Genomic DNA, 24850 nt, shown 5'->3' on the forward strand with positions numbered 1-24850 from the left:
GTGAAAACTAACAACATAAATCCGTTGGTGGAATCCTGGTCCCAGAATGTTAACATTCCTATGGTGTATATCTGCGCAGACATGCAGACATTCTGCGTTTTCTGCTCCACCCTTACCCCCCGAGCTGGAAAAATGAGGGGAGAGTACAGGAAGATAGAGGATTCCACATGCTCGTCTGTGGAGTGAACTGGGAAGTGACCCGCCCCGCTGTCTCTGTGGAATTTGTGTAGAATCCTGCAGTCTGGTGGTGTAGCATTTGCGTGACCCTGACACTCATTCTGGTCAGGTCAGCTTAACTTTGAACACAATAGAACCGGGTCAGTAGGACCACATCGAATATTTCTCCACCGTGGTGTGTACAATGAAAAATGATGCATTTGACAACTTGACGATCTTGAACACAATATCAGACTTTTAAAGTTACCTGTATGATATTTGAAATGGGTCAGCTGTGAATATATATAATGTGTGTGTGTGTGATGCATAAAAAAGACATCACCTGCCATAGCTCATCAGGTACAGCTACTATAACTCAGTTCTCTTGTATAGGGTAGGCATATGGTGAAATAGTCCTCAAGGGCCAAAGTCCTACTGGGGCATGTTCAGGAAGGCAGAACGTTGTGGAATGTTCAGATATAAATAGGTTATGTAGAACAAACATGCCTCTCTGACATTCTGAATGAAGAGTCATCATGTCTTGTCAGCTGTAACACAAATTTCATCACATTTCTATCCGCAATGTTCCGCACTGTTGGAGTTCAGGTTTTCTTGTCTATTACCCCAGTTAATTGATCAATTAATATCACTGATTGCCGGGGAGTTTACCCACCTGTGGCCCACTATATTTGATAGATTCCAAAGTGAGGATCTGGAAATACACCTTTCATCTCAGACAAACCTACCCCACCGTTTCCTCTTGAGTGATGTTATCTTAACTGTAAATGTGAAAATGGACACCCAACAGCGATATTTTAAAGACGGGCCAAAGTTACTTTCGTGATATAAATTATTTATTTACATTACAGAAAAAATACCCCACCAAGACAATGTAATAACTATTGGAAATAGATCAGTAATACATAACCAAATAGAGCTGTACTGTAGTACCATAGTTTCCTCTCCGGTGACCTATACCACAGGTGCAAGGCATCACGTGTAGCCCCCCTCCCAACCCCCCATTGATTCTCCCCCTAAAAACAACCAACATCCCCCACGAACATCAGCTAACCCACTTCTATAGCCCCCCCCCCCCCCCCCCCCCAACCCAACACACCGACCCTGTATCCTCACCCCAAAAGCCCATTGTTCAATGCCTCATCATTGGTGTTGGCGCTGGTCTCCGGAAGGATGAAGTTGCCCCTAGATGCTGATCTAAGGTCAGTTTTGCGTTTCGTCCCCCTCCCACTACCCAATCCTTTATAGTTCATTCAGGTTGGGATTGTAGGGAAGTACAAGAAGGGTGAAGCTGATCCTAGATCTGTGTCTACGGGGCAACTTGGACCCAGAGAGGAGCGGGTCTCAGGGTTTCCCTCATCGCGGGGCGGCTCAGTCAGATGAGGCGGGTGGAGGCGCGCATGGTGTTCTCCGAGCTGTAGTGGGTGGCATTCTGCTTCTGCCGATTGACCCTGTTGCTCCGTGGGCACTTCCTGTCCAGACAGGAAGTGGAGTAGAGGAGAGAGAAAGGAGAGAGAGAGAGACAGAGAGAGAGGAGGTATAACAACAAGAGAGAGTGCTGTAAGCCATTTGTTTTATCTTCATTATATAAGAGTTTAATGCCCAAAACACCGTTTTTAAAAAATAGTTATGATTTATTGACCCTCAGTTGTTTTTACCTTTGGGGTGCTCATATACTTGAAGGGAAATCAACAAGTCAAATAGGGAACTAACGAGGGAAAAGGGCATTGAATTGTTTTGGAAATGCTTGTTATAAAAAATGTAATAGCCTTCATTGCCACCTAGTGGTGCGGTCAATGATATGCAAGTACATAGAGAAAAGTCAGCAAATACAAGCTAACAAAATACACTGAACAAAAATATAAATGCATAATGTAAATTGTTGGTCCCGTGTTTCATGAGCTGAAATAAAAGATCCCAGACATTTTCCATATGCACAAAAAGCTTATTTCTCAATTTTCTATAGCACAAATTTGTTTACATCCCTGTTAGTGAGCATTTCTCCTTTGCCAAGATAATCAATCTACCTGACATGTGTGGAATATCAAGAATCTGATTAAACAGCACGATCACTACACAGGTGCACCTTGTGCTAGGGACAATAAAAGGCCACTCTGGAATGTGCAGTCACACAACACAACGCCAAAGATGTCTCAAGTTTTGAGGGAGTGTGCAATTGGCATGCTGATTGCAGGAATTTCCACCAGAGCTGTTGCCAGATAAATTAATGTTCATTTATCTACCATAAGCCACCTCCAACGATGTTTTAGAGAATTTGTCAGTACGTCCAACTGCCTCACAATCGCAGATCACGTGAATGGCCTCCTGTGGGTGAGTGGTTTGCTGATGTCACTTTGTGAACAGAGTGCCCCATGGTGGCGGTGGGGTTATGGTATGGAAAGGCATAAGCTATGGAAAACGGACGCAATGACATTTTATCGATGGCAATTTGAATACACAGAGATACCGTGACGAGATCCTAAGGCCCATTGTCGTGCCAGTCATCCGCCGACATCGCCTCATGTTACAGCATCATAATGCACAGCCCCATGTCACAAGGATCTGCACACAATTCCTGGAAGCTAAAAATGTCCCCGTTCTTCCATGGCCTGCATACTCACCAGACATGTCATCTATTGAGCATGTTTGGGATGCTCTGGATCGATGTGTACGACAGAGTGCATATATAGCATACAGTAGCATATATAAATAAATATGTTTAAGTGGTAGAAATCCGCTAAATGAATGACTCAAATAGTTTCTATAAGAATGTAAAGGACAATGATCCCCTCAACAGTCAATAAAGGACATCAATAAACATCAATATAACGCATTATATTACAACTCCTGTTGATCTTCTACTACTTTGATACATATAAAATGGTTGGTACCTAAGTATAGAAAAGAGCTATTGTGTTCGTATTCTAAATATTCTGTACCACATTCTATCATTTGTAATCTCTGACACTGTAAAACCAATGCAGCTAGGGCTTAATTATGCAAAGCATTAAAAACAGAATTCACTAATTAACAGAAATTCGATTAAGCAGCCTGGAATGTGGATATGGGGAGGCTCCATTTCCATAATGAAGCACAAATTAGCCTATACACTTTGAACAAAAGGCACTATAAATTAATGGTAATGTAGTATGGTCCCTGAATGCAATATTCAAAATACATAGGATTGGTCTTCGGCCGGTTCTTTTGAACACTTGGTATTTTTAACTATTTGTTCCCTGTATAAATAAATTAATGGGATCGTTCACCGAAATTACAAAAATACACATTGGTTTCCTTAGCCTGTATGCAGTTTATTGACAACGTATGACAGCAATCCATGCTTTGCTTAAGTTTCCTTGGCACTGCTTCCACATGCTAATGCTTTAGCATTTGTGGCACAAATCGCATTCAAGTCATGGTTCAAATATTATATTGTTTTGTGCATCATGTCCAAATTATACGAAAGTAACTAAAATTAATTGTGAAGGTCAACAAAGTCACTTATAGATGTTTTGAACATGATGCGTGAAAAATGCTAATATCGGTCCCATTACTTGAATGGGATTTGTGTCACAAATGCTAAAAAGTTAGCCTGAGGAAACATTGCCAGGGAAAACAAAGCATTGATTTCAGTTATATCTGCTGTCAGGGTAAGGAAACCAATATATAATTTAGTCATTTGGGTGAACTATCCCTTTAAATTAAATGTGTGCATTTAGAATAGTGGGGAAGTGTGAGGGCCTAATGTACTAATATGAGCGAGTCGTAAAATGCATGCGTGTTGTTTGCTACAGAAGCAATGTGAATTTGATTAAACTGCATTGAATTAAGAGTTTTATTGGAAGATAAATTAAAGTGAAAGTAAACTGACTGGACACAACCTCAAAACTGTGCCTTCTGTAATTGACCTACACAGACAGTCTCTCTCTCTCTCTCTCTCTCTCTCTCTCTCTCTCTCTCTCTCTCTCTCTCTAAATCTCTCTCTCTCTAAATCTCTCTCTCTCTAAATCTCTCTCTCAGCACATAGCCTGTCTTCTCTTGAGAGCCAGGTCTGCCTATGGCGACCTTTCTCAATAGCAAGGCTTTGCTCACTGAGTCTGTACGTACTCAAAGCTTTCCTTAAATTTGGGTCAGTCACAGTGGTCAGGTATTCTGCCACTGTGTACTCTCTGTTTAGGGAGAGAGTAACATTCTAGTTTGCTCTGTTTTTTTAGGTAGGTCCTTCCAAGGAGTCAAGTAATTATCTTTTTGTTTTCTCATGATTTGGTTGGGTCTAACTGTGTTGCTGTCCTGGGGCTCTGTGAGGTCTGTTTGTGTTTGTGAACAGAGCCCTAGGACCAGCTTGCTTAGGGGACTCTTCTCAAGGTTCATCTCTCTATAGGTGATGGCTTTGTTATGGAAGGTTTGAAGGCTTCCTTTTAAGTGGTTGTAGAATTTAACGTATCTTTTCTGGATTTTGATAATTAGCGGGTATCGACCCAATTCTGCTCTTCATGCATTATTTGGTGTTTTACATTGTACACAGAGGATATTTTTGCAGAATTCTGCATGCAGAGTCTCAATTTGGTGCTTGTCCCATTTTGTGAATTCTTGGTTGGTGAGCGGAGCCCAGACCTCACAACCATAAAGGGCAATGGGACGTGCACGTTTAGTTTTTTGCCCTACATTACACAGCTGATTCGGTTATCAAAGCTTGATGATTAGTTGATTATTTGAATCAGCTGTGTAGTGCTAGATGTATACTCCTTGGGGTCCCGAGGACAGAGTTTGGGAAACCCTGCTCCTGGGCAACGGTGTCTAGATGGAATTTGTATTTGTGGTCCTGACAACTGGACCATTTTTGGAACACCATTATTTTTGTCTTACTGAGATTTACTGTCAGTACCCAGGTCTCACAGAATCTGTGCAGAAGATCTAGGTGCTGCTGTAGGCCCTCCTTGTTTGGGGACAGAAGCACCAGATCATCAGCAAACAGTAGACATTTGACTTCGGATTATAGTAGGGTGAGGCCGGGTGCTGCAGACTGTTCTAGTGCCCTCGCCAATTCGTATTTATATACGTTGAAGAGGGTGGGGCTTAAGCTGCATCCCTGTCTCACCCCACGGCCCTGTGGAAAGAAATGTGTGTTTTATTTGCCAATTTTAACCGCACACTTGTTGTTTGTGTACATGGAATTTATAATGTCATATGATTTTCCCCCAACATCACTTTACATCAATTTGTATAGCAGACCCTAAAGCCAAATTGAGTCAAAAGCTTTTTTGAAATCTTCAAAGCAGGAGAAGACTGCTTTGTTTTGGTTAGTTTGTTTGGGTAGGAGGGTTTGTATTTTGTCCTGTTGTTCATTCAATGTAATTGGAGAATCCAGTGGGTTCTGGTCTTTAATACTGTTGATTCTAAGATTTGTATTTGATCATGTATATGTTTTTGCTGTTTGTTCTTTGTTATAGGGCCAAAAAGATTGGAGAAGTGGTTTACCCATACATCTCCGTTCTGGATAGATAACTCTTCGTGTTGTTGTTTGTTTACTGTTTTCCAATTTTCACAGAAGTGGTTAGAGTCAATTACGTCGAGCTGATTTCTGACGTGCTGTACCTTCTTTTTCCATAGTGTATTTCTGTATTGTTTTAGTCATTCGTAGGCTCAAGTTTTCTGTGTCTCTATGTTTTTGGTTGGATAGGTTTCTCAATTTAATTCTTAGGTTTTTGCATTCTTCATCAAACCATTTGTCATTGTTATTAATTTTCTTTGGTTTTCTGTTTGACATTTTTTATTTGATAGGGAAGCTGAGAGGTCAAATATACTGTTTAGATTTTCTATTGCCAAGTTTACACCTTCACTATTACAGTGTAATGTTTTGTCCGGGAAGTGTAAAAGTGATTACATTTGTTGTTGTCTAAATGTTTTTTGGTAGGTTTCCACACTACTTTCCTTCAATCTATTGCGTTTCTTTACATTATTCAGTTCCTTTGGCTTTGATGCCTCATGATTGAGTATTGTTCTGTTCAAGAAGACTGTGATTTTGCTGTGATCAGATAAATGTGTCAGTGGACTGACTGTGAATGCTCTGAGAGACTCTGGGTTGAGGTCAGTGATAAAGTAGTCTACAGTACTACTACCAAGAGATGAGCTATAGGTGTATCTACCATAGGAATCCCCTCGAAGCCTACCATTGACTATGTACATACGCAGCATGTGACAGAGATCCAGGAGTTGTGACCCGTTTCGGTTGGTTATGTTGTCGTAGTTGTAGCCAAGGGGGCATATGGGGGAGGGAATACTGTCACCTCCAATTAGATGTTTGTCCCCCTGTGTGCTGAGGGTGTCATGTTCTTGTCCAGCTCTGGCATTTAGGTTGCCATAGATTAGTACATGTCCCTGGGCCTGGAAATGATTGATTTCCCCCTCCAGGATGGAGAAGATGTCTTCATTAAAGTATGGGGATTCAAGTGGGAGGGATATAGGTAGCACACAGAAGGACATTTTATCGACATAACCCGAAAGGCCGCTCAGCAAGGAAAAAGCCACTGCTCCAAAACCGCCATAAAAAAGCCAGACTACGGTTTGCAACTGCACATGGGGACAAAGATCGTGCTTTTCCGAGAAATGTACTCTGGTCTGATGAAACAAAAATAGAACTGTTTGGCCATAATAACCATCGTTATGTTTGGAGGAAAAAGGGGGGGCTTGCAAGCCGAAGAACACCATCCCAACCGTGAAGCACGGGGGTGGCAGCATCATGTTGTGGGGGTGCTTTGCTGCAGGAAGGACTGGTGCACGTCACAAAATAGATGGCATCATGAGGGAGGAAAATTATGTGGATATATTGAAGCAACATCACAAGACGTCAGTCAGGAAGTTAAAGCTTGGTCGCAAATGGGTCTTCCAAATGGACAATGACCCCAAGCATATTTCCAAAGTTGTGGCAAAATGGCTTAAGGACAACAAAGTCAAGGTATTGGAGTGTCACGACTTCTGCCGAAGTCGTTGCCTCTCCTTGTCCGGGCGGTGTTCGGCGGTCGACTTCACCGGTCTTCTAGCCATCATCGATCCATTTTTCATTTTCCATTGGTTTTGTCTTGTCTTCCCACACACCTGTTGTCAATCCCATTCATTACCTGTTGTGTATTTAACCCTCTGTTTCCCTTCATGTGTTTGTCAGAGATTGTTCGTTGTCAAGTGTTGTGTTGTTTGTGTATAGGTGTGCGATGGGTCTTCGTACCCAGATTTGTATTATATTTTTCCGTGAGTGTTATGGAGCAGATTACTGGGACTTTAATTAAAGTACTCCATGCTACACTCTATTTTGACTCTCCTGCGCCTGACTTCCTCTGCCACTTATACACGCCACTGTGACAGAATCTCTGACCAATATATATGAAGTCAGCAGGAGAGGACACGACGGCCATGGAGGTGGAAAAGCGCGTTATGGAACAAGCTAAGGAGATTGACTGTTTGAGCGCCATCATGGATCGTATTGTCCAGAATATGGATCGCTTGGAGAGACAGGGAGTTTCTCCAGCGCCTCCACTGCCACAACTGGGATTTACCGTTAACGCGTTTTCCCCACCTGAACCTAATAAAATCCGTTTACCCCTACCCACGGGTTACAACGGAGATACTGCTGGCTGCCAGGGTTTCCTCCTTAAACTGAACTTATATCTGGCCACGGTCTCCCCAGTACCATCCGACCGGGAGAAGAGTTCCGCCCTCGTCTCATGCCTCACCGGGAAAGCCCGGGAGTGGGCCAGCGCTGTGTGTAGAGAGGAGAATGCGGCGTTGGACCATTTTGAGGAGTTCACCCGTTATTTCAGGAGAGTATTCGACCATCCTCCCGAAGGAAAAACGGCGGGTGAGCTTCTCTATCATCTGAGGCAGGGGACGAGGAGTGCCCAGGAGTTTGCTTTGGAGTTTAGGACCTTGGCTGCCGGCGCTGGATGGAGCGACAGGGCCCTGATCGACCATTACCATTGTAGCCTACGCGAGGACGTCCGTCGGGAGCTGGCCTGTAGAGACACCACCCTTAACTTCGACCAGCTGGTGGACATGTCCATCAGGCTGGACAACATGCTGGCTACTCGTGGACGTCTAGATCGGGGTCTGGTTGTTCCATCCTCCCGCACCCTCTCTCCCGAACCAATGGAATTGGGAGGGACGGTGCGTCGGGAGACCGGAGGGGGTACCCGCTCGAGCACCATCTATGATCGCAGAGATCACACTGCTGATCGGTGTCGGGTTGGTTCCTCTGGGAATAGAGAAGGCAGGCAGGGCACTCTGGCATCACCCCAGGTGAGTAGGCACCATACTCATCCAGAGCCCTCTGCTGCACTTATGTTTGTCTCTGTCACCTTTCCGGATTTTTCCCTGCATTCCCAGTATAAGGCGCTAGTAGATTCAGGCGCGGCTGGGAATTTCATTAATAAAAATTTTGCTCATAGTTTAGGGATTCCTGTTGTTTCTGTTGATATGCCTTTCCCCATTCATGCCTTAGATAGTCGACCAATAGGGTCAGGGTTTATCAGGGAGGTCACCGCACCTTTGTCTATGATAACGCAGGGAGGTCACAAGGAGAAGATTAGTCTTTTCCTTATTGATTCCCCTGCGTATTCTGTGGTGTTAGGCCTACCCTGGTTAACTACTCATAACCCCACTGTTTCTTGGCCACAGAGGGCTCTCACGGGGTGGTCGCGAGAGTGCTCAGGTAGGTGTGTAGGGGTTTCCGTTGGTGCTACTACGGTGGAAAGTCCAGACCAGGTTTCCACCGTGCGCATTCCCCCAGAATATGCCGATTTGGCACTCGCCTTCTGTAAAAAGAAGGCGACTCAATTACCACCCCATCGACAGGGGGATTGTGCGATAGATCTCCTGGTAGACGCTGCATATCCCAGGAGTCATGTGTATCCTCTGTCGCAAGCGGAGACAGTGGCTATGGATAATTATATCTCTGAATCCCTGCGTCAGGGGTTCATTCAGCCATCCATTTCACCCGCCTCTTCGAGTTTCTTTTTTGTGAAGAAGAAGGATGGCGGTTTACGCCCGTGCATTGATTATCGAGACCTTAATAAAATCACGGTAAAATATAGTTACCCGCTACCTTTGATTAATACAGTAATGGAGTCAATGCGCGGGGCCCGCTTCTTCACAAAATTGGATCTCAGGAGTGCGTACAATCTGGTGCGTATTAGGAGGGGTGATGAGTGGAAGACGGCATTTAGCACCACCTCAGGTCATTATGAGTACCTGGTCATGCCATATGGGTTGATGAATGCTCCATCAGTCTTCCAATCGTTTGTAGATGAGATCTTCAGGGACCTGAATGGGCAGGGTGTAGTGGTGTATATCGATGATATTTTGATATACTCTGCTACACGCGCTGAGCATGTGTCCTTGGTGCGCAGGGTGCTTGGTCGCCTGTTGGAGCATGATTTATATGTCAAGGCTGAGAAATGCTTGTTCTCCCAACAATCCATCTCCTTCCTAGGGCATCAGATTTCCACTTCAGGAGTGGAAATGGAGAGCGACCGCATTACAGCCGTGCGTAATTGGCCGACTCCAACCACGGTAAAGGAGGTGCAGCGTTTTTTAGGGTTTGCCAATTACTACCGGAGATTTATCCGGGGTTTTGGTCAGGTTGCAGCTCCCATTACCTCACTGCTAAAGGGGGGACCGGTGCGCTTGCAGTGGTCGGCCGAGGCGAATAGGGCTTTTGGTAAACTGAAGGCTCTGTTTACCTCGGCGCCTGTGTTGGCTCATCCGGATCCCTCTTTGCCATTCATAGTAGAGGTGGACGCATCCGAAGCTGGGATAGGAGCAGTGCTCTCTCAGCGTTCGGGTGTGCCACCGAAGCTTCGCCCCTGTGCTTTCTTTTCGAAGAAGCTCAGCCCGGCGGAGCGTAACTATGATGTGGGGGACCGAGAGCTGTTAGCTGTCGTAAAAGCCTTGAAGGTGTGGAGGCATTGGCTTGAGGGGGCTAATCACCCTTTTCTCATCTGGACTGACCACCGCAATCTGGAGTACATCCGGCAGGCGAAGAGACTAAATCCTCGCCAGGCAAGGTGGGCCATGTTTTTCACTCGTTTTGTGTTTACGCTTACTTACAGACCAGGCTCCCAGAACGTCAAGGCAGACGCATTGTCTCGGCTGTATGACACAGAGGAGCGACCCATGGATCCCACTCCCATACTCCCAGAGTTGTGTTTGGTGGCGCCAGTAGTGTGGGAGCTGGACGCGGACATTGAGCGGGCGTCACGTGCAGAGCCCTCTCCTCCTGAGTGTCCAGCTGGTCGTCTGTACGTTCCGTCTGCTGTCCGCGACCGATTGATCTATTGGGCTCACACATCACCCTCCTCTGGTCATCCTGGGATAGGTCGGACGATGCGCTGTCTTGATGGGAGGTACTGGTGGCCCACTTTAGCTAAGGACGTGAGGATTTATGTTTCCTCCTGTTCGGTGTGCGCCCAGTGCAAGGCTCCTAGACACCTGCCTAGAGGTAAGCTTTTACCTTTACCCGTTCCTCAACGGCCGTGGTCGCACCTGTCAGTGGATTTTGTGACTGATCTTCCACCTTCACAGGGTTACACCACGATCCTGGTCGTTGTGGATCGGTTCTCTAAGTCCTGTCGTCTTCTCCCTTTGCCCGGTCTCCCTACGGCCTTACAAACTGCGGAGGCTCTGTTTACACATGTTTTCCGGCATTATGGGGTGCCTGAGGATATAGTGTCTGATCGGGGTCCCCAGTTCACGTCAAGGGTCTGGAAGGCGTTCATGGAACGTCTGGGGATCTCGGTTAGTCTTACCTCAGGTTTTCACCGCGAGAGTAATGGGCAGGTGGAGAGAGTTAACCAGGATGTGGGCAGGTTTCTGCGGTCCTATTGCCAGGACCGGCCAGGGGAGTGGGCGAAGTTCGTGCCCTGGGCAGAGATAGCCCAGAACTCGCTACGTCACTCCTCCACTAACCTTACCCCTTTTCAATGTGTATTAGGGTATCAGCCGGTTCTGGCTCCTTGGCATCAGAGTCAGACCGAAGCTCCTGCGGTGGACAATTGGTTTCGGCACGCTGAGGAAACTTGGGAGGCAGCCCACGTCCACCTTCAGCGTGCCATAAGGCGCCAGAAAATTGGCGCAGACCGTCGCCGCAGTGAGGCCCCGGTGTTCGTACCAGGGGACAGGGTCTGGCTCTCGACCCGAAACCTGCCCCTCCGCCTGCTCTGCCGGAAGCTGTGTCCGCGGTTTGTGGGGCCGTTTAAAGTCCTGAGGAGAGTGAACGAGGTATGTTATAGATTACAACTGCCCACTAATTACCGTATTAACCCCTCGTTCCATGTGTCTCTCCTCAGGCCGGTGGTGGCTGGCCCGCTCCAGGAGGCTGAAGTGCGTGAAGTTCCTCCGCCTCCTCTAGACATCGAGGGGGTCCCGGCGTACGCTATTCGATCCATTTTGGATTCGAGACGTCGGGCGAGGGGCCTTCAGTACCTCGTGGACTGGGAGGGGTACGGGCCGGAGGAGAGATGCTGGGTTCCGGTGGAGGACGTTTTAGATCCTTCCATGTTAAAAGAATTCCACCGCCTCCATCCGGATCGCCCTGCACCTCGCCCTCCGGGTCGTCCCCGAGGCCGGTGTCGACGCACTGCTGGAGCCGCGCGTCAGGGGGGGGGTACTGTCACGACTTCTGCCGAAGTCGTTGCCTCTCCTTGTCCGGGCGGTGTTCGGCGGTCGACTTCACCGGTCTTCTAGCCATCATCGATCCATTTTTCATTTTCCATTGGTTTTGTCTTGTCTTCCCACACACCTGTTGTCAATCCCATTCATTACCTGTTGTGTATTTAACCCTCTGTTTCCCTTCATGTGTTTGTCAGAGATTGTTCGTTGTCAAGTGTTGTGTTGTTTGTGTATAGGTGTGCGATGGGTCTTCGTACCCAGATTTGTATTATATTTTTCCGTGAGTGTTATGGAGCAGATTACTGGGACTTTAATTAAAGTACTCCATGCTACACTCTATTTTGACTCTCCTGCGCCTGACTTCCTCTGCCACTTATACACGCCACTGTGACATGGAGTGGCCATCACAAAGCCCTGACCTCAATCCTATATAAAATGTGTGGGCAGAACTAAAAAAGCATGTGCGAGCAAGGAGGCCTACAAACCTGACTCAGTTACACCAGCTCTGTCAGGAGGAATGGGCCAAAATTCACCCAACTTATTGTGGGAAGCTTGTGGAAGGCTACCCGAAACGTTTGACCCAAGTTAAACAATTGAAAGGCAATGCTACCAAATACTAATTGAGTGTATGTACACTTCTGACCCACTGGGAATGTGATGAAAGAAATAAAAGTTGAAATAAATCATTCTCTTTGCCATTTCACATTCTTAAAATAAAGTGTCGATCTTAACTGACATAAAACAGGGAATTTTTACTAGGATTACATTTCAAGAATTGTGAAAAACTGAGTGTAAATGTATTTGGCTAAGGTGTTTGTAAACTTCCGACTGTATGTCCTCAGTGGGTACGGGGGGGGCTTGTCAGTTGGGCTATCAAGATGGCTGACAGGGGGGGGGGGGGTGCTCAGAGGGGGTGGGATGCCCTGGGCGGCCTGGGGTTCTTCATTTGTCTGTCCTGCTGTGATGTCGAGGCTATGGTCAGGGTCTGAGGTGGGCTGTTCTGCTGGCTTCTCTGCGGCGGTTGCCAGCTCTCTAATGGTTTGCTCTCTGTCACACGTCATTGTTCTCACCTTCTCCTCAAGCACTTCCATCTTTCACTTTCACCTCCTCTAGTGCTCTGTTCTTCTCCTGCTCCTTCTCCTATTGATGTTGTCTCACCACAGTCCAGAGTGCAGATATGTCTCTCTCCACCTCCAGCTCTCCAGGTCTGGTTGACTGGAGAGTGTTCCAGGTGTTCCAGCTCCACCTGCCTTACCTCCAGCTGGGTGAATTTATCCTTAATTTCAATGAGGTAGTAGTTCTCTGTGCTGGGAGGTTGACTTTCTGCTTGAGATTGCTTGTCTGTGGTGTTGTATAATGAAGAGGTCTGGTCTGACACGCTCGGGCTGGGGGTATCTTTCTATAGAGAGAGCTTATCCTGCTAAGCTATCTTTTTGATTATGTGAAAGCCCAGCTGAAACTGTTTGGGGTTGCCCTGTACCATTACTGTTCCAGACTTGAACAGGTTGACATTGGCTGACTCAACGTCCTCGTTGTCTAATATCCTGAGTTTCCACCCATCGATAACACCACCCCCTCTTAACAGAGGGGTAGTGTGTTAACATAGCATTGTGCCATGCCAAGGGATGGTCTGTGTGGAAGATTAAGTTGCTTATGTTCCCATTTTTATAATAGTAATCAAAAAGTGTCTCTTGTTTTTCCATAAGGAGCAAAAAAAAGTATTTTTGTACGCATTTCGTGCCTAATAGTTTTTTACATCCAAAAAATGAAATAATTTGAAAGACATTTACAATAGGGGAAAAACAACTGTAGCTCTTGACAAATACTAAATAAAGATCATATGAGAAAACACTTTTCCATCAAGCAATTATCTCTGCAGTGCATATAAAACACTGCATCAATCAGCTATTTGTTAATTTTCTTAGTCAGCATCCTCACTGAGGTAATGCCATACTTCCTGTATTGTAATGACCTCTGAACATCGGGAAAGGGCTTCAAAGGCGGGGTAGGCTGTGAAACTCTCCTGCCATTTTTGGGCTAAAGGGCTATGACACCTCTCATTTTACACCTCAGTGCTAATTGAAATTGCAGTCAGATACGTTCTGTCCTAGCAAGCTTGGTAGCCTTAACTTAACATTCAGTCCTTATAAAGTCAAATATATAATTGTAATGTATCTATTTCTTGGCTTTAAATATGGCTTCAGACTAAACATTACTCACTCAGTTCCAGGTTGGATGGTGTTTTCAGGTTTATGTTGTTTGTTTGCCAGAGCATTTGCTGTAAAGCTTGGAAATCTTTGGTAGTAGGAATCCTTCCAGGTAATTTTGTCCAAAATCCGGGTTGTAGGTTTGTAGTTTTGATTTGGATTGAAAGTTATATTGTAGAGGGTAGTATCCTGTATATGTCCTTGCCGAAAAATCCAAGTTTATCTAACTCTAAATCTAACTTTTTGTAAAAACACGCTGAAAAATGTGGGAGCTCATCTTTCTCTCTTGACCTACACAGACTCTCTCTCTCTCTCTCCCTCCCTGTCGTCTTGATTTCTCTCTCGCTCTCGCTCTCTCTCTCCCTCTCTCTCTCTCCCTCCCTCCCTGTCGTCTTGATTTCTCTCTCTCTGTCTCTCTCTCGTTTCATCTTGGTTATAGCTTTTTTTTTTTACTTTATTAAATGTCATGTCTTGCATAGGTCAAGATGACCTTTCCACGTTCCCTCCGCAGCACCAGAACGTAACCCCCTATGATGCACTACCTCTCATCATGGATCTCTGTTTGTGTATGTAGTCCTCTGTAGAACTGGGTGTGAACGCACATACAGTGCCTTCAGAAAGTTTTCACACCCTTTTACTTTTTCCACATTTTGTTGTGTTACAGCCTGAATTTAAAATAGATAAAATTTTGATTTTTGGTCACTGGCCTACACACAATACCCATAATGTCAAAGTGGAATTATGTTTTTCAAACATGTGGACTAAGACCTCCCTGTCTCTGTGTTAATCTCTGCACGCTCAACCCAACACCTCACGGTTTACCAAAGTGTGTATGCACAGCATGTGAGAGTTTACACATATGGTTGCCTAATGTAGTGGTTCTCAACCCCCAATCTAATTTTGCTCTGCCCAAAGTACCCCCTTGTGTGAACCTGATCATTAGGCCAATGTTCTTATCGGTCTTTCCAAGTACCTCCTGTGGCTAGCCTAGGTACCCCAAGGGTACAACCTTAGGTTGAGAAGCACTGGCATAATGCACATGCTTGCTCACACAAGTTTGTGTATGTGTGTGTGTGATTGCACAATGTGTATGTGTGCTTGTATGCGTGTACCTGCGTGTGTGTACTGTGTGTGTATGCAAGTTTGTGTGTGTGTGTCCTACCTGGTAATACAGAGCACCACCACACAGATGATGGCCACCTGCAGAGCTCCGATGATGGAGGCGATGAGGACGTAGCGCAGCTTGCCAGAGCCGGGGACCACGTAGAGCACATTGTACTCCTTATTTTCACACTGGGGTCCGCTGAAGCCTGAGTGACAGCTGACAGACACACACACACACACACACACACACACACACACACACACACACACACACACACACACACACACACACACACACACACACACACACACACACACACACACACACACACACACACACACACACACACACACAAAGGTTGATGTTAGTTTGTGTACATGATACATGTTTGTGTTTGCATTTGAGGTCACCACAGTGTACAGGCTAATGTGTGTATTTAAGTTAGTGCTTGAAGAAACTGTACGTGTGCATTATATCTGAATGCGGTAGTTGTGAGTGTGTGTTGGGGGGGGGGGGGGGGGCTAAAATTGGTATATTTTAATCAGTATGTCCATCTCTCCAACTATCTCTTTCTCTGGGGAGGTTGTTCCTACCAACACCTGCATCTCCCTGCTCTGTACAGGCACACACACACACACACACACACACACACACACACACACACACACACACACACACACACACACACACACACACACACACACACACACACACACACACACACACACACACACACACACACACACACACACACAGTCTTGTACAGCTAACCTTGTAGGGACATACAATTCAGTCCCATTCAAAATCCTATTTTCCCTGACCCCTAACCCGTACTCTTACCCTAACCCTAACCTTAACCCTAACCCAAAAACCTAAACTTTATCCTAACCCTACAACTAACCCTAGCTCCCAACCTTAATATTTAACTTAATTCTAACCCTAACACTAATTCTAACCTTAACCCTAAACCCCCTAGAAATAGCATTTGACCTTGTGGGGACTAACAAAATGTCCACAGCTGGTCAACTTTTTGTTTGTCTACTATTCTTGTAGGGACTTCTGGTCCCCACAAGAATAGTTAAACACGTCCACACACACACACACACACACACACACACACACACACACACACACACACGTCCACACACACACACACACACACACACACACACACACACACACACACACACACACACACACACACACACACACACACACACACACACACACACACACACACACACACACACACACACACACACACACACACACACACAGTCATTTCTCAGTGGGACACATGAGGGTGAGCGAAAGTCAGACTACTCTTTTGTCCCCTCAACCTTAGCTATTTCTCTCTCTCTCTCCTTTTCTTATATCTTCTCTCTCTCTCTCTCACCTCCCTTCCCTCGCTCCCTTCTATTTCCACCTCTCCTTTACTCAACCTTAACATCTCCCTCCCACTCCCTTTTGTCTTTCCTCACATATCTTTCACCATGATGCAGTGGACAGGTGTACTGAGAGCAAACTCTCTGTCCTCTCACAGTTATTCCAATGGAGAAGGATGAGGTGGTCCGTAGACACTGATATAAGATCACAAAACTGGATCTTAAATCAACACTCCCATTTATCAAAACACTACCTCCTCCATACAGCTGGTGGTGCCAGAGACCTTCCCCTATTTTTCCCATTCAACTATCACCACTATTCAGTATGCAGGGCATGTAGGCTTGAAGAGCCAGGGGGGTAGAGCCATGTTTCTGTGAGGGGAGAGATGAGAAGAGGCTAAAGCCCTGTGGCTGTGACCGCAGCACAATCCCACTGACCCCACAGGTTAATGGGCTTGGCCTGACCATGGGCTTATCACTCACCTAGAGGGCTGGATGGGGCACAGCTGATCAGGGGTGTATGTGTGTGGGGAGGGAGGGGGGCTTTCTGTGTGGGTTAGTAATTATAGGTATATGTCTTGTGTGTGTATATGTGTCAGCATGTGTGTGTGGGTGGGTGGGGGGGTTGAGGTTGTGTGTGTGTCACTATCAGTGTTGGGGGTAATGCATTACAAAGTAATACGTTACACGAATAGTATGACATTTTGCGGTAATTAGTAATATAACGTAGTACTGTTCCAATTTGTGTAATAATATTACAGTTACTGATCAAAGATAGGTCATCGTTACTTTTGTTATCATTCCCTTCTTTCCTATTACAGATTCCACTTTTTTTTTTGTCCTCGAGTCTGACGTCCTCTCACCAAAGTTCCTGTTTACGCACGCACTACTACGAACTGCTTTAGTGAGGGAGATGAAAAATGGCAGAAGCGTCTAAAACATTGAGTTTCTGAGCGTGGAAGTAGTAGCTAGTTAAATAAAGGTTCGAAAAGTACTCCCATGAGTTTGATTCGGTATGGAGAACAAAATGACGAGAATAACTGTCAAATGTAAGCTGTGTCCAGGCAAGAAACACCTCTCCCCTGCTAGAAATACAAATTCCAATCTCTTGCAGCACCTGCAAAAAGCAACATATCAACACAAACCTCATAGAGAAAGAGCCCCGAGGCCCGACTACTGCTGCTAAAGATGACTGTCGGCCTACCTCATCGAAACACGACCTAGGCTACATTTGAATCGTTCAGGAAGACAGCCTGTAACCCAGGGAGAGCTGAACAAGCTTGTGGCTGGGTACGTAGTGGAGGAAACGCAGCCCTTATCCACGGTAATGCAATGTAACGTTGACATTGTTTACATCGCGTGAGGACGCACCACATCTTGGGACGTGACGCAAAAGTAATGCAACGAATGGTGTATCTAATTACAAGTAAATAAAGAAGTTGAAAGAAGTAACGAGTAATAGGTATTGTAGAACGGGTTGATTGCATCCCGGATGCTGATTGGTTGGTAGAAGGGAGTTTATTTATTTTATTTATTTTTATTGAACCTTGATTTTATCAGGGAATCATACTGAGACCAAGGTCTCTTTCACATGAGAACATTGAATTACATAAATGACAGAAAATACACACATCAATATGAATACAAAATCCAAGCTTTGCAGGCGCCCGGCCCGCCACAAGGAGTCGCTAGAGCAAACCCTCACCTAACCCGAAAGACACGTGGCCAATTGTGTGCTGCCCTATGGGTCTCCTGGTCACGACCGGTTGTGAAACAGCCTCGGTTCGAACCCCAGGCTGTCAATATGCTTTTTAAAAGACTGCTTTTCATCTATTTAGATGCCCAGATATTTGCAAGCAGGGACACAATCAATATGGACACCAACCAAAGAACATAATTAAATCATCAGTTATTTTTATGCACTCTAGAGAACAAAATATACTTAGTTTTACCTGTATTCAATACAAATGTCAGGTCAATAAAGTTTTTCTGTAATACAATGAAGGTAACCGTGTGGCAATAGCATACACAACAGTACCTGGCATATAAATGCAGGTTACAGTTTTTTACAGACGAATCGATTTGTCAATGTAAACAGTAAAAAGTACAGGACCCAAAATCGACCCCTGCAGGACACCTTTCGTAATATCCAGGAAACATGATTTAACAACATCAGTACATACACATTGAGTTCTATCTGTCAAGTCATTTTTAAACCATTTTACATGCAGCCTAGACCAATTGAGGAAAGGCTCTGAATTAGCAATGAGTGATCAACAGTATCGAAAGTCTTCGAAGAGGGAGGCACAATGTTGCCTTTTATCCACACAATTTATAACTAGGAATGCAGCAGTGAGTGCTATGACCTGGACTAAAACCAGACTGATGTACATTTAGAATACATAAATAGGGCCACCATCTTTGTCAAGGGGGAGTACATGGGCTGCCTTCCAAACCTTAGGGATAGTATCAGATGTAACCGTAAAAAATGTGGATTAATGATTCAGCAATCAGGGGGGGGGGGGGGGGGGGGGCAGAGAGCTGCAGCAAAAATGGATAAAGCATAATAGCCCCAGTGGATTTTTTTCACATCAAGGCATCTAGCACATCACAGATAGTAAATTGTTCAAATTAAAACAAAGATTCACTAGAAGTTGACGGGTTAACCGTCGAGTAAGCTAGAGAATGGCAGAGGGAGGTGCGGTCGATTGACTAACCAGGGTCAATTAAACCACTGTTTTCCTCAAATAAAAAGCCTGCCGGGATAAAATGATGATTAAAAGCATCACTTATTCCATTATTCTCAGTTATGATGCCAGAGTCAGACAGAACTTGCTTTTGCCAGGGAAGAAGAGGAATTTGTACGCTTCACTGCATTTACTGTTTTCCAAAATCTAGAAGGATCACCAGCAGAGTCATAGACAGAGCTTAAAAATGAGCTTGATTTAGCTTTCTTAATCGAGAGAGTACATCTGTTTCTCAATTGTCTGAAAGATTGCCAGTCCACTACAGTCAGTTTTCCTTGCTTTGGCCCAGGCCTGATTTCTTATCTGAATGAGCTGAGATAGATCTAACCCTTGGTTTTCTTTTGAGCTATCTTTGACTCTGAATTGTTTAAAAGGAGGGTGTTTATCTGCCAGAGAAATATATATGGAGGAGAAGTGTTCTAGAGCCAACTCAGGGTCAGGAATACAGGAGATAGTGGCTAAATCAGAGTAGAACATGTCATGTGAAAACCCTTGAGGAGAAAACTTTTTATATGTATCTTCTTAACTTAGTTAAACAAGGATTAGCATTTTGCTGTTTCGTATCTCTAATACATACTATGGGACAATGATCTGAGATATATGCAAACACTCCACTAGACAAATATTGATGACGGTGATTAGCAGTGGTGTAAAATAATTAAGTAAAAATACTTTACCCCTCCTGTTGTGTTCCTGACATGTTTTTTAATTCTGTGTTCCCGGTCCAAAATGACCGCCCCATTATAGCTGATTATAAATCCATAATAATACATCTATTATCACCTAATGTTGTGTAAGATGTTTTTATCAACTTAAGTTCTTGTGAACATTACAAGTTTTGAACTTGTATTTATGGCCTGTAGGCCTCATTGACCTGAGCTCATACAACTCGTCTTTGAGTAAAAAAAAAGCCTAATGTATGGATTATTTTGACTATAACAAATACTCCGATGAAACATATTGTGCTATTTATCACGGACTACTTTGTGTCAAAGTTTAACAAGGACTCTCTCCTCCTCACCAGTGTCATGATCAAAGATATGATCAAGAGCCTCACATACAGTATATCGTTTGGTCATTGTGCTGCCACAGAATGAATTGTGAGCAAGGCCTTAAAAAAGCTTTATACACCAGAGCTGTGAGAAAAGTTCTATATATTATTGAAACAATGTTGCCATTGTTTGTGAGAATGCCAACAGGTGTGGTTCCCGTGGGGGAAAGATTCTATTGGGGAAAGGTTCCCGTGGGGGTTGCCATGGAAGCCAAGAAGCGGAGTGAGGTGTGTGTGTGTGTGTGTGTGTGTGTGTGTGTGTGTGTGTGTGTGTGTGTGTGTGTGTGTGTGTGTGTGTGTGTGTGTGTGTGTGTGTGTGTGTGTGTGTGTGTGTGTGTGTGTGTGTGTGCTCAAACACACATGCATGCGGGGATATGGGCATCTGGGAGAGGAAGTGTGTCCATCTGATGAATGGGCATGTGCCTGAACTCAATTTTATACACTAATTGTAGTCTCACCCATTCATTTCTAATGACCGGTAATTTTTGACCGGGAACACCACAGGTGTACAAAAGTTAAATAAAACACCCAAAATGTAATGAAAATCATCAAAATGTATTTTGTGTGTTCAGATGCCCTGTGTGAACAAAGTCATGGAACCTAATGACAATCAGATTAAAATAACTACATTTTTCAGAGAGAAAACTTGTCAATCGGTCCAATTCAACAGGAACACAGCAGGAGGGTGAAAGTACTACTTAAGTGAGGACAACTCTGAGGACAAAAAAGGTGTTAAACACTCGGATATAGCACCAATAGCATCAACCATGGCAGCAGAGGGGCAGTAAATCCAGTAACAAATACATGTTTATTCTGGTTTATGGACGCTACAACCAGGAGCGCAAATTTCTTGGGAACAGAAATATTTAAAGATTGGGACGCCATGGAATTAGATTTTACATATATGGCCACTCTTCCGCCTTTCTGTAATCTGTCACATCCAACTACATTATAATCATCTACTTCAATGTCTTTATCAGATACAGGACCATTTAACCATGTTTCCCGGAGAACCAGAATATCAGGACACAAGTCCTGTACCCAAATATCATTTTTTTTTTAATCATACTTCGCACATTTAGGTGCATTAGCCCAAGCCCCCTACGAGAATTTAGATCAGGTATTCACGATAATCCCTGCAAACTGCCATGACGACATAATGCCATAATTCCATTTCAACAAATGTACTCACTAAATTAATGTTTTCAATGAAAAGATGTTGTTAATCTTTTCTAATATGTTGGCAACCATTTAAAAAAAAGAAGCTTAGCCTTGTGCCTAAGATCAGCCCTAAGTAAGGAGTTATCACACGATAATCTCCGGGTTCTCATGCCTTATTGCTTAAACATCGAACCTTTTTTGGAGTAATGACCCCAACACTGGTCACTATGTACTGGTATGTGTGTCCACACATATGCGTCCGTGTGTAGGCCTGTGTGCATACCTGCAGGACGGCACAGACAGTATGTTGGGATATTCACACTCTCCGTGGACACAGTAGTTCTTGTAGTGCTCAGGACAGGGGATGTACAAGCCTATGGCCACCTCTCCTCTCTGGTCCGGCTTCTCTTCTACACACGTACAGAGCACAGAGCACAGAAGAACTGAAGGTTAGGGATAGAAATGATAGGATTGAAAGGGTAAAAGGTGAGTGTCAGTAATTTAGCATAATAGCGTAACTGCTGTTCATCCGATTAAAAGCTGTGTAAATTACATTTATCCACCACTGACATCCCTGATGATAATAGTCGGCATGTTATTCAATTTGGCCTGCGTCCCAAAATGGCACCTTTTTCCCTATATAGTGCATTACTTTGACCAGAGTCATATTGGCCCTTGTCAAAAGTGCCGTTTGGGACACACATTAAACTGTCTGCCATTGTTCACGTCATTCATGGATCTGACACACACACACACTTTACCACCTACCTGAGTAATCTTTCCTGGCATAGTGTCCGTCTCCGGCTTTGGTCCCTGTCATGATGTCACCTGAGAAGGCACAGTCATAATACAGTCTAAGTAGGATTGCTGATCAAGGATCAGGTCCCCGCTGTCTATTTTTATTCATTGTGATCTAACAGGCCAAACTGATCCTAGTTCAGCACTCTGTGAGTCTTGCTAGGGACAGAATGACAGGTCAAAACACAAAACTGACCTTGAACCAGTAGCTAGGGTAGGACAGTACGTCACTTAGGAGTTAAATTATCTCATCTTTGAGAGTATCATGTGGATTGCAATATTTAGGACAACGTTTAAGGATTAAAAGACAAATTATTATAATAATAAATATCCTCTGAGCACTCTATTAAACAAAATAAAAGGAATAACAAACAATTAAAAGATAACAAAACAACATAAGATATAGATGTATTTATAGTATATGTGTTATAGGGATCATGATTTACCTTATTCAAATGATCCAAACCATTTAATGGTCAGTTGATTATTGCAATACAAACTTCAATACAATATAATTCTACCTTTATGGATCCATTTGATGGGTTTCATTCCAAAATGCAATATTTGCATTTCGGAAATGTAAGTAAATTGAAAGTGATTGAAGACACATCTTGTGAAAGTGAGAGAGCTATTATTTTTTCATCTTACGATGACATGAAATACACTAAATGACCAAAAAGTACGTGAACACCTGCTCGTCGAACATCTCATTCCAAAATCTGAGCATTAATATGGAGTTGGTCCCCCCATTGCTGCTATAACTGCCTCCACTCTTCTAGGAAGGCTTGCCACTAGATGTTGAAACATTGCTGCGGGGAGAGCATTAGTGAGGTCGGGCACTGATGTTGGGCGATTAGGCCTACATTAGGTTCCAATTCATCCCAAAGGAGCTTGGTGGGGTTGAGGTCAGGGCTCTGTGCAGGCCAGTCAAGTTCTTCCACACCGATCTAGACAAACCATTTCTCTATGGACCACGTTTTGTACACTGAAGCATTGTCATGCTGAAACAGGAAAGGGCCTTCCCCAAAATGTTGCCACAAGGTTGGAAGCACAGAATCGTCTAGAATGTCATTGTATGCTGTAATGTTAAGATTTCCCTTCACTGGAACTAAGGGGCTTAGCCAGAACCATGAAAAAAAGCCCCAGACCATTATTCCTCCACCACCAAACTTTACAGTTGGCACTATGCCTTAGGGCAGGTAGCGTTCTCCTGGCATCCGCCAAATGCAGATTCGTCTGTTGGACTGCTAGGTGGTGAAGCGTGATTCATCACTCCAGAGAACGCATTTCCACTGCTCCAGAGTCCAATGGCTTTACACTACTACATCCGACGCTTGGCATTGCACATGGTGATCTTAGGCTTGTGTGCAGCTGCTCGGCCATGGAAACCCATTTCACGAAGCTCCTGACGCACAGTTCTTGTGCTGACGTTGCTTCCAAAGGCAGTTTGGAACTTGGTAGTGAGTGTTGCAACCGAGGACTGATTATTTTTAAGCGCTGCGCGCTTCAGCACTCGGTGGTCCCGTTCTGTGAGCATGTGTGGCCTACCACTTTGTGGCTGAACCGTTGTTGCTCCTAGACGTTTCCACTTCACAATAACAGCACTTACAGTTTACCGGGACAGCTATACCACTATAGCAGATTTCTACGAACTGACTTGTTAGAAAGGTGGCATCCTATGGCAGTGCCACGTTGAAAGTCACTGAGCTCTTCAGTAAGGCTTTTTTAAAACCTTTATTTAACTAGGCAAGTCAGTTAAGAACAAATTCCAATTGACAACCCATTCTACTGCCAATGTTTGTCTATGGAGATTGCATGGATGTGTGCTCAATTTTATACACCAGTCAGCAACGGTTCTGGCTGAAATAGCCGAATCCACTAATTTGAAGGGGTGCCCACATACTTTTGTATATATAGTGTATATTGCAAGGTCATTTTATTTTAGAGAGACAAATAATCATGTTCTGTGACAAAACGCTACACAGTATATTCACCCCAAACAACAGAAACCCAATAGAAAAAGTCTCCCAATTGGGTTGATTACAGTAACGCTACATGTAATCAAGTATTAATACATAAATAAATATATATAAAAATTATCCATTAGTTTAAACGATATTGTGCAAATATCACATAGACAATTTATTATATCCAGAGGGTGAACAGTGTATACAATGTGGGTTTTATTTTTTGGACATTTTACAGTTAAAGACATGCTCCGGAACTTTGGCGTCTACTAAGTCATTTTTAAACCCATTTTGGGCTGGATGTGTCAATGTGTAGTTCATCCATGCATAATCTATGAGCAGAATGACTGTTTTACCTCAATTAGACACGAAATCCCTAGTTTGAAAGCGATTGTTTTCCTGGAAGCTATGCTCTGCCATTCCCCCTACATTTTCCCCCACTTGGGCCAGTCCCCTAGCAATTCGATTTCCAGCCAATGAGCTTCAGCCCCTCGCCATTTGCGTGACAGCTAGCAAGATGCACACACAGCAGAGCTAGAGAGAGACAGAGAGCAATCAGGTGGTGCACATATGTGACGTAGTACGCAATTTTCGTGG

The 24850-nt window shown here is 44.3% G+C and overlaps 1 protein-coding gene across 1 annotated transcript in view; it reads right to left on the reverse strand.

The window, feature by feature from the left end:
• Window positions 1-1258: 1258 nt before the first annotated feature.
• The window catches only part of LOC129816485 (tomoregulin-2-like), a 135964-nt gene continuing 112372 nt past the window's right edge, over window positions 1259-24850 (reverse strand). The window contains exons 7-10 of the mRNA XM_055871025.1: window positions 22257-22316; window positions 21772-21898; window positions 15202-15360; window positions 1259-1646 (exon numbers count right to left, since the gene is read on the reverse strand). Coding sequence (XP_055727000.1) covers window positions 1550-1646; window positions 15202-15360; window positions 21772-21898; window positions 22257-22316 — 443 coding nt within the window. The 3' untranslated portion in view covers window positions 1259-1549. The remainder of the gene's footprint in view (window positions 1647-15201; window positions 15361-21771; window positions 21899-22256; window positions 22317-24850) is intronic.

Source organism: Salvelinus fontinalis, chromosome 19, assembly GCF_029448725.1.
Source record: "Salvelinus fontinalis isolate EN_2023a chromosome 19, ASM2944872v1, whole genome shotgun sequence".
Lineage (NCBI taxonomy): Eukaryota > Metazoa > Chordata > Actinopteri > Salmoniformes > Salmonidae > Salvelinus > Salvelinus fontinalis.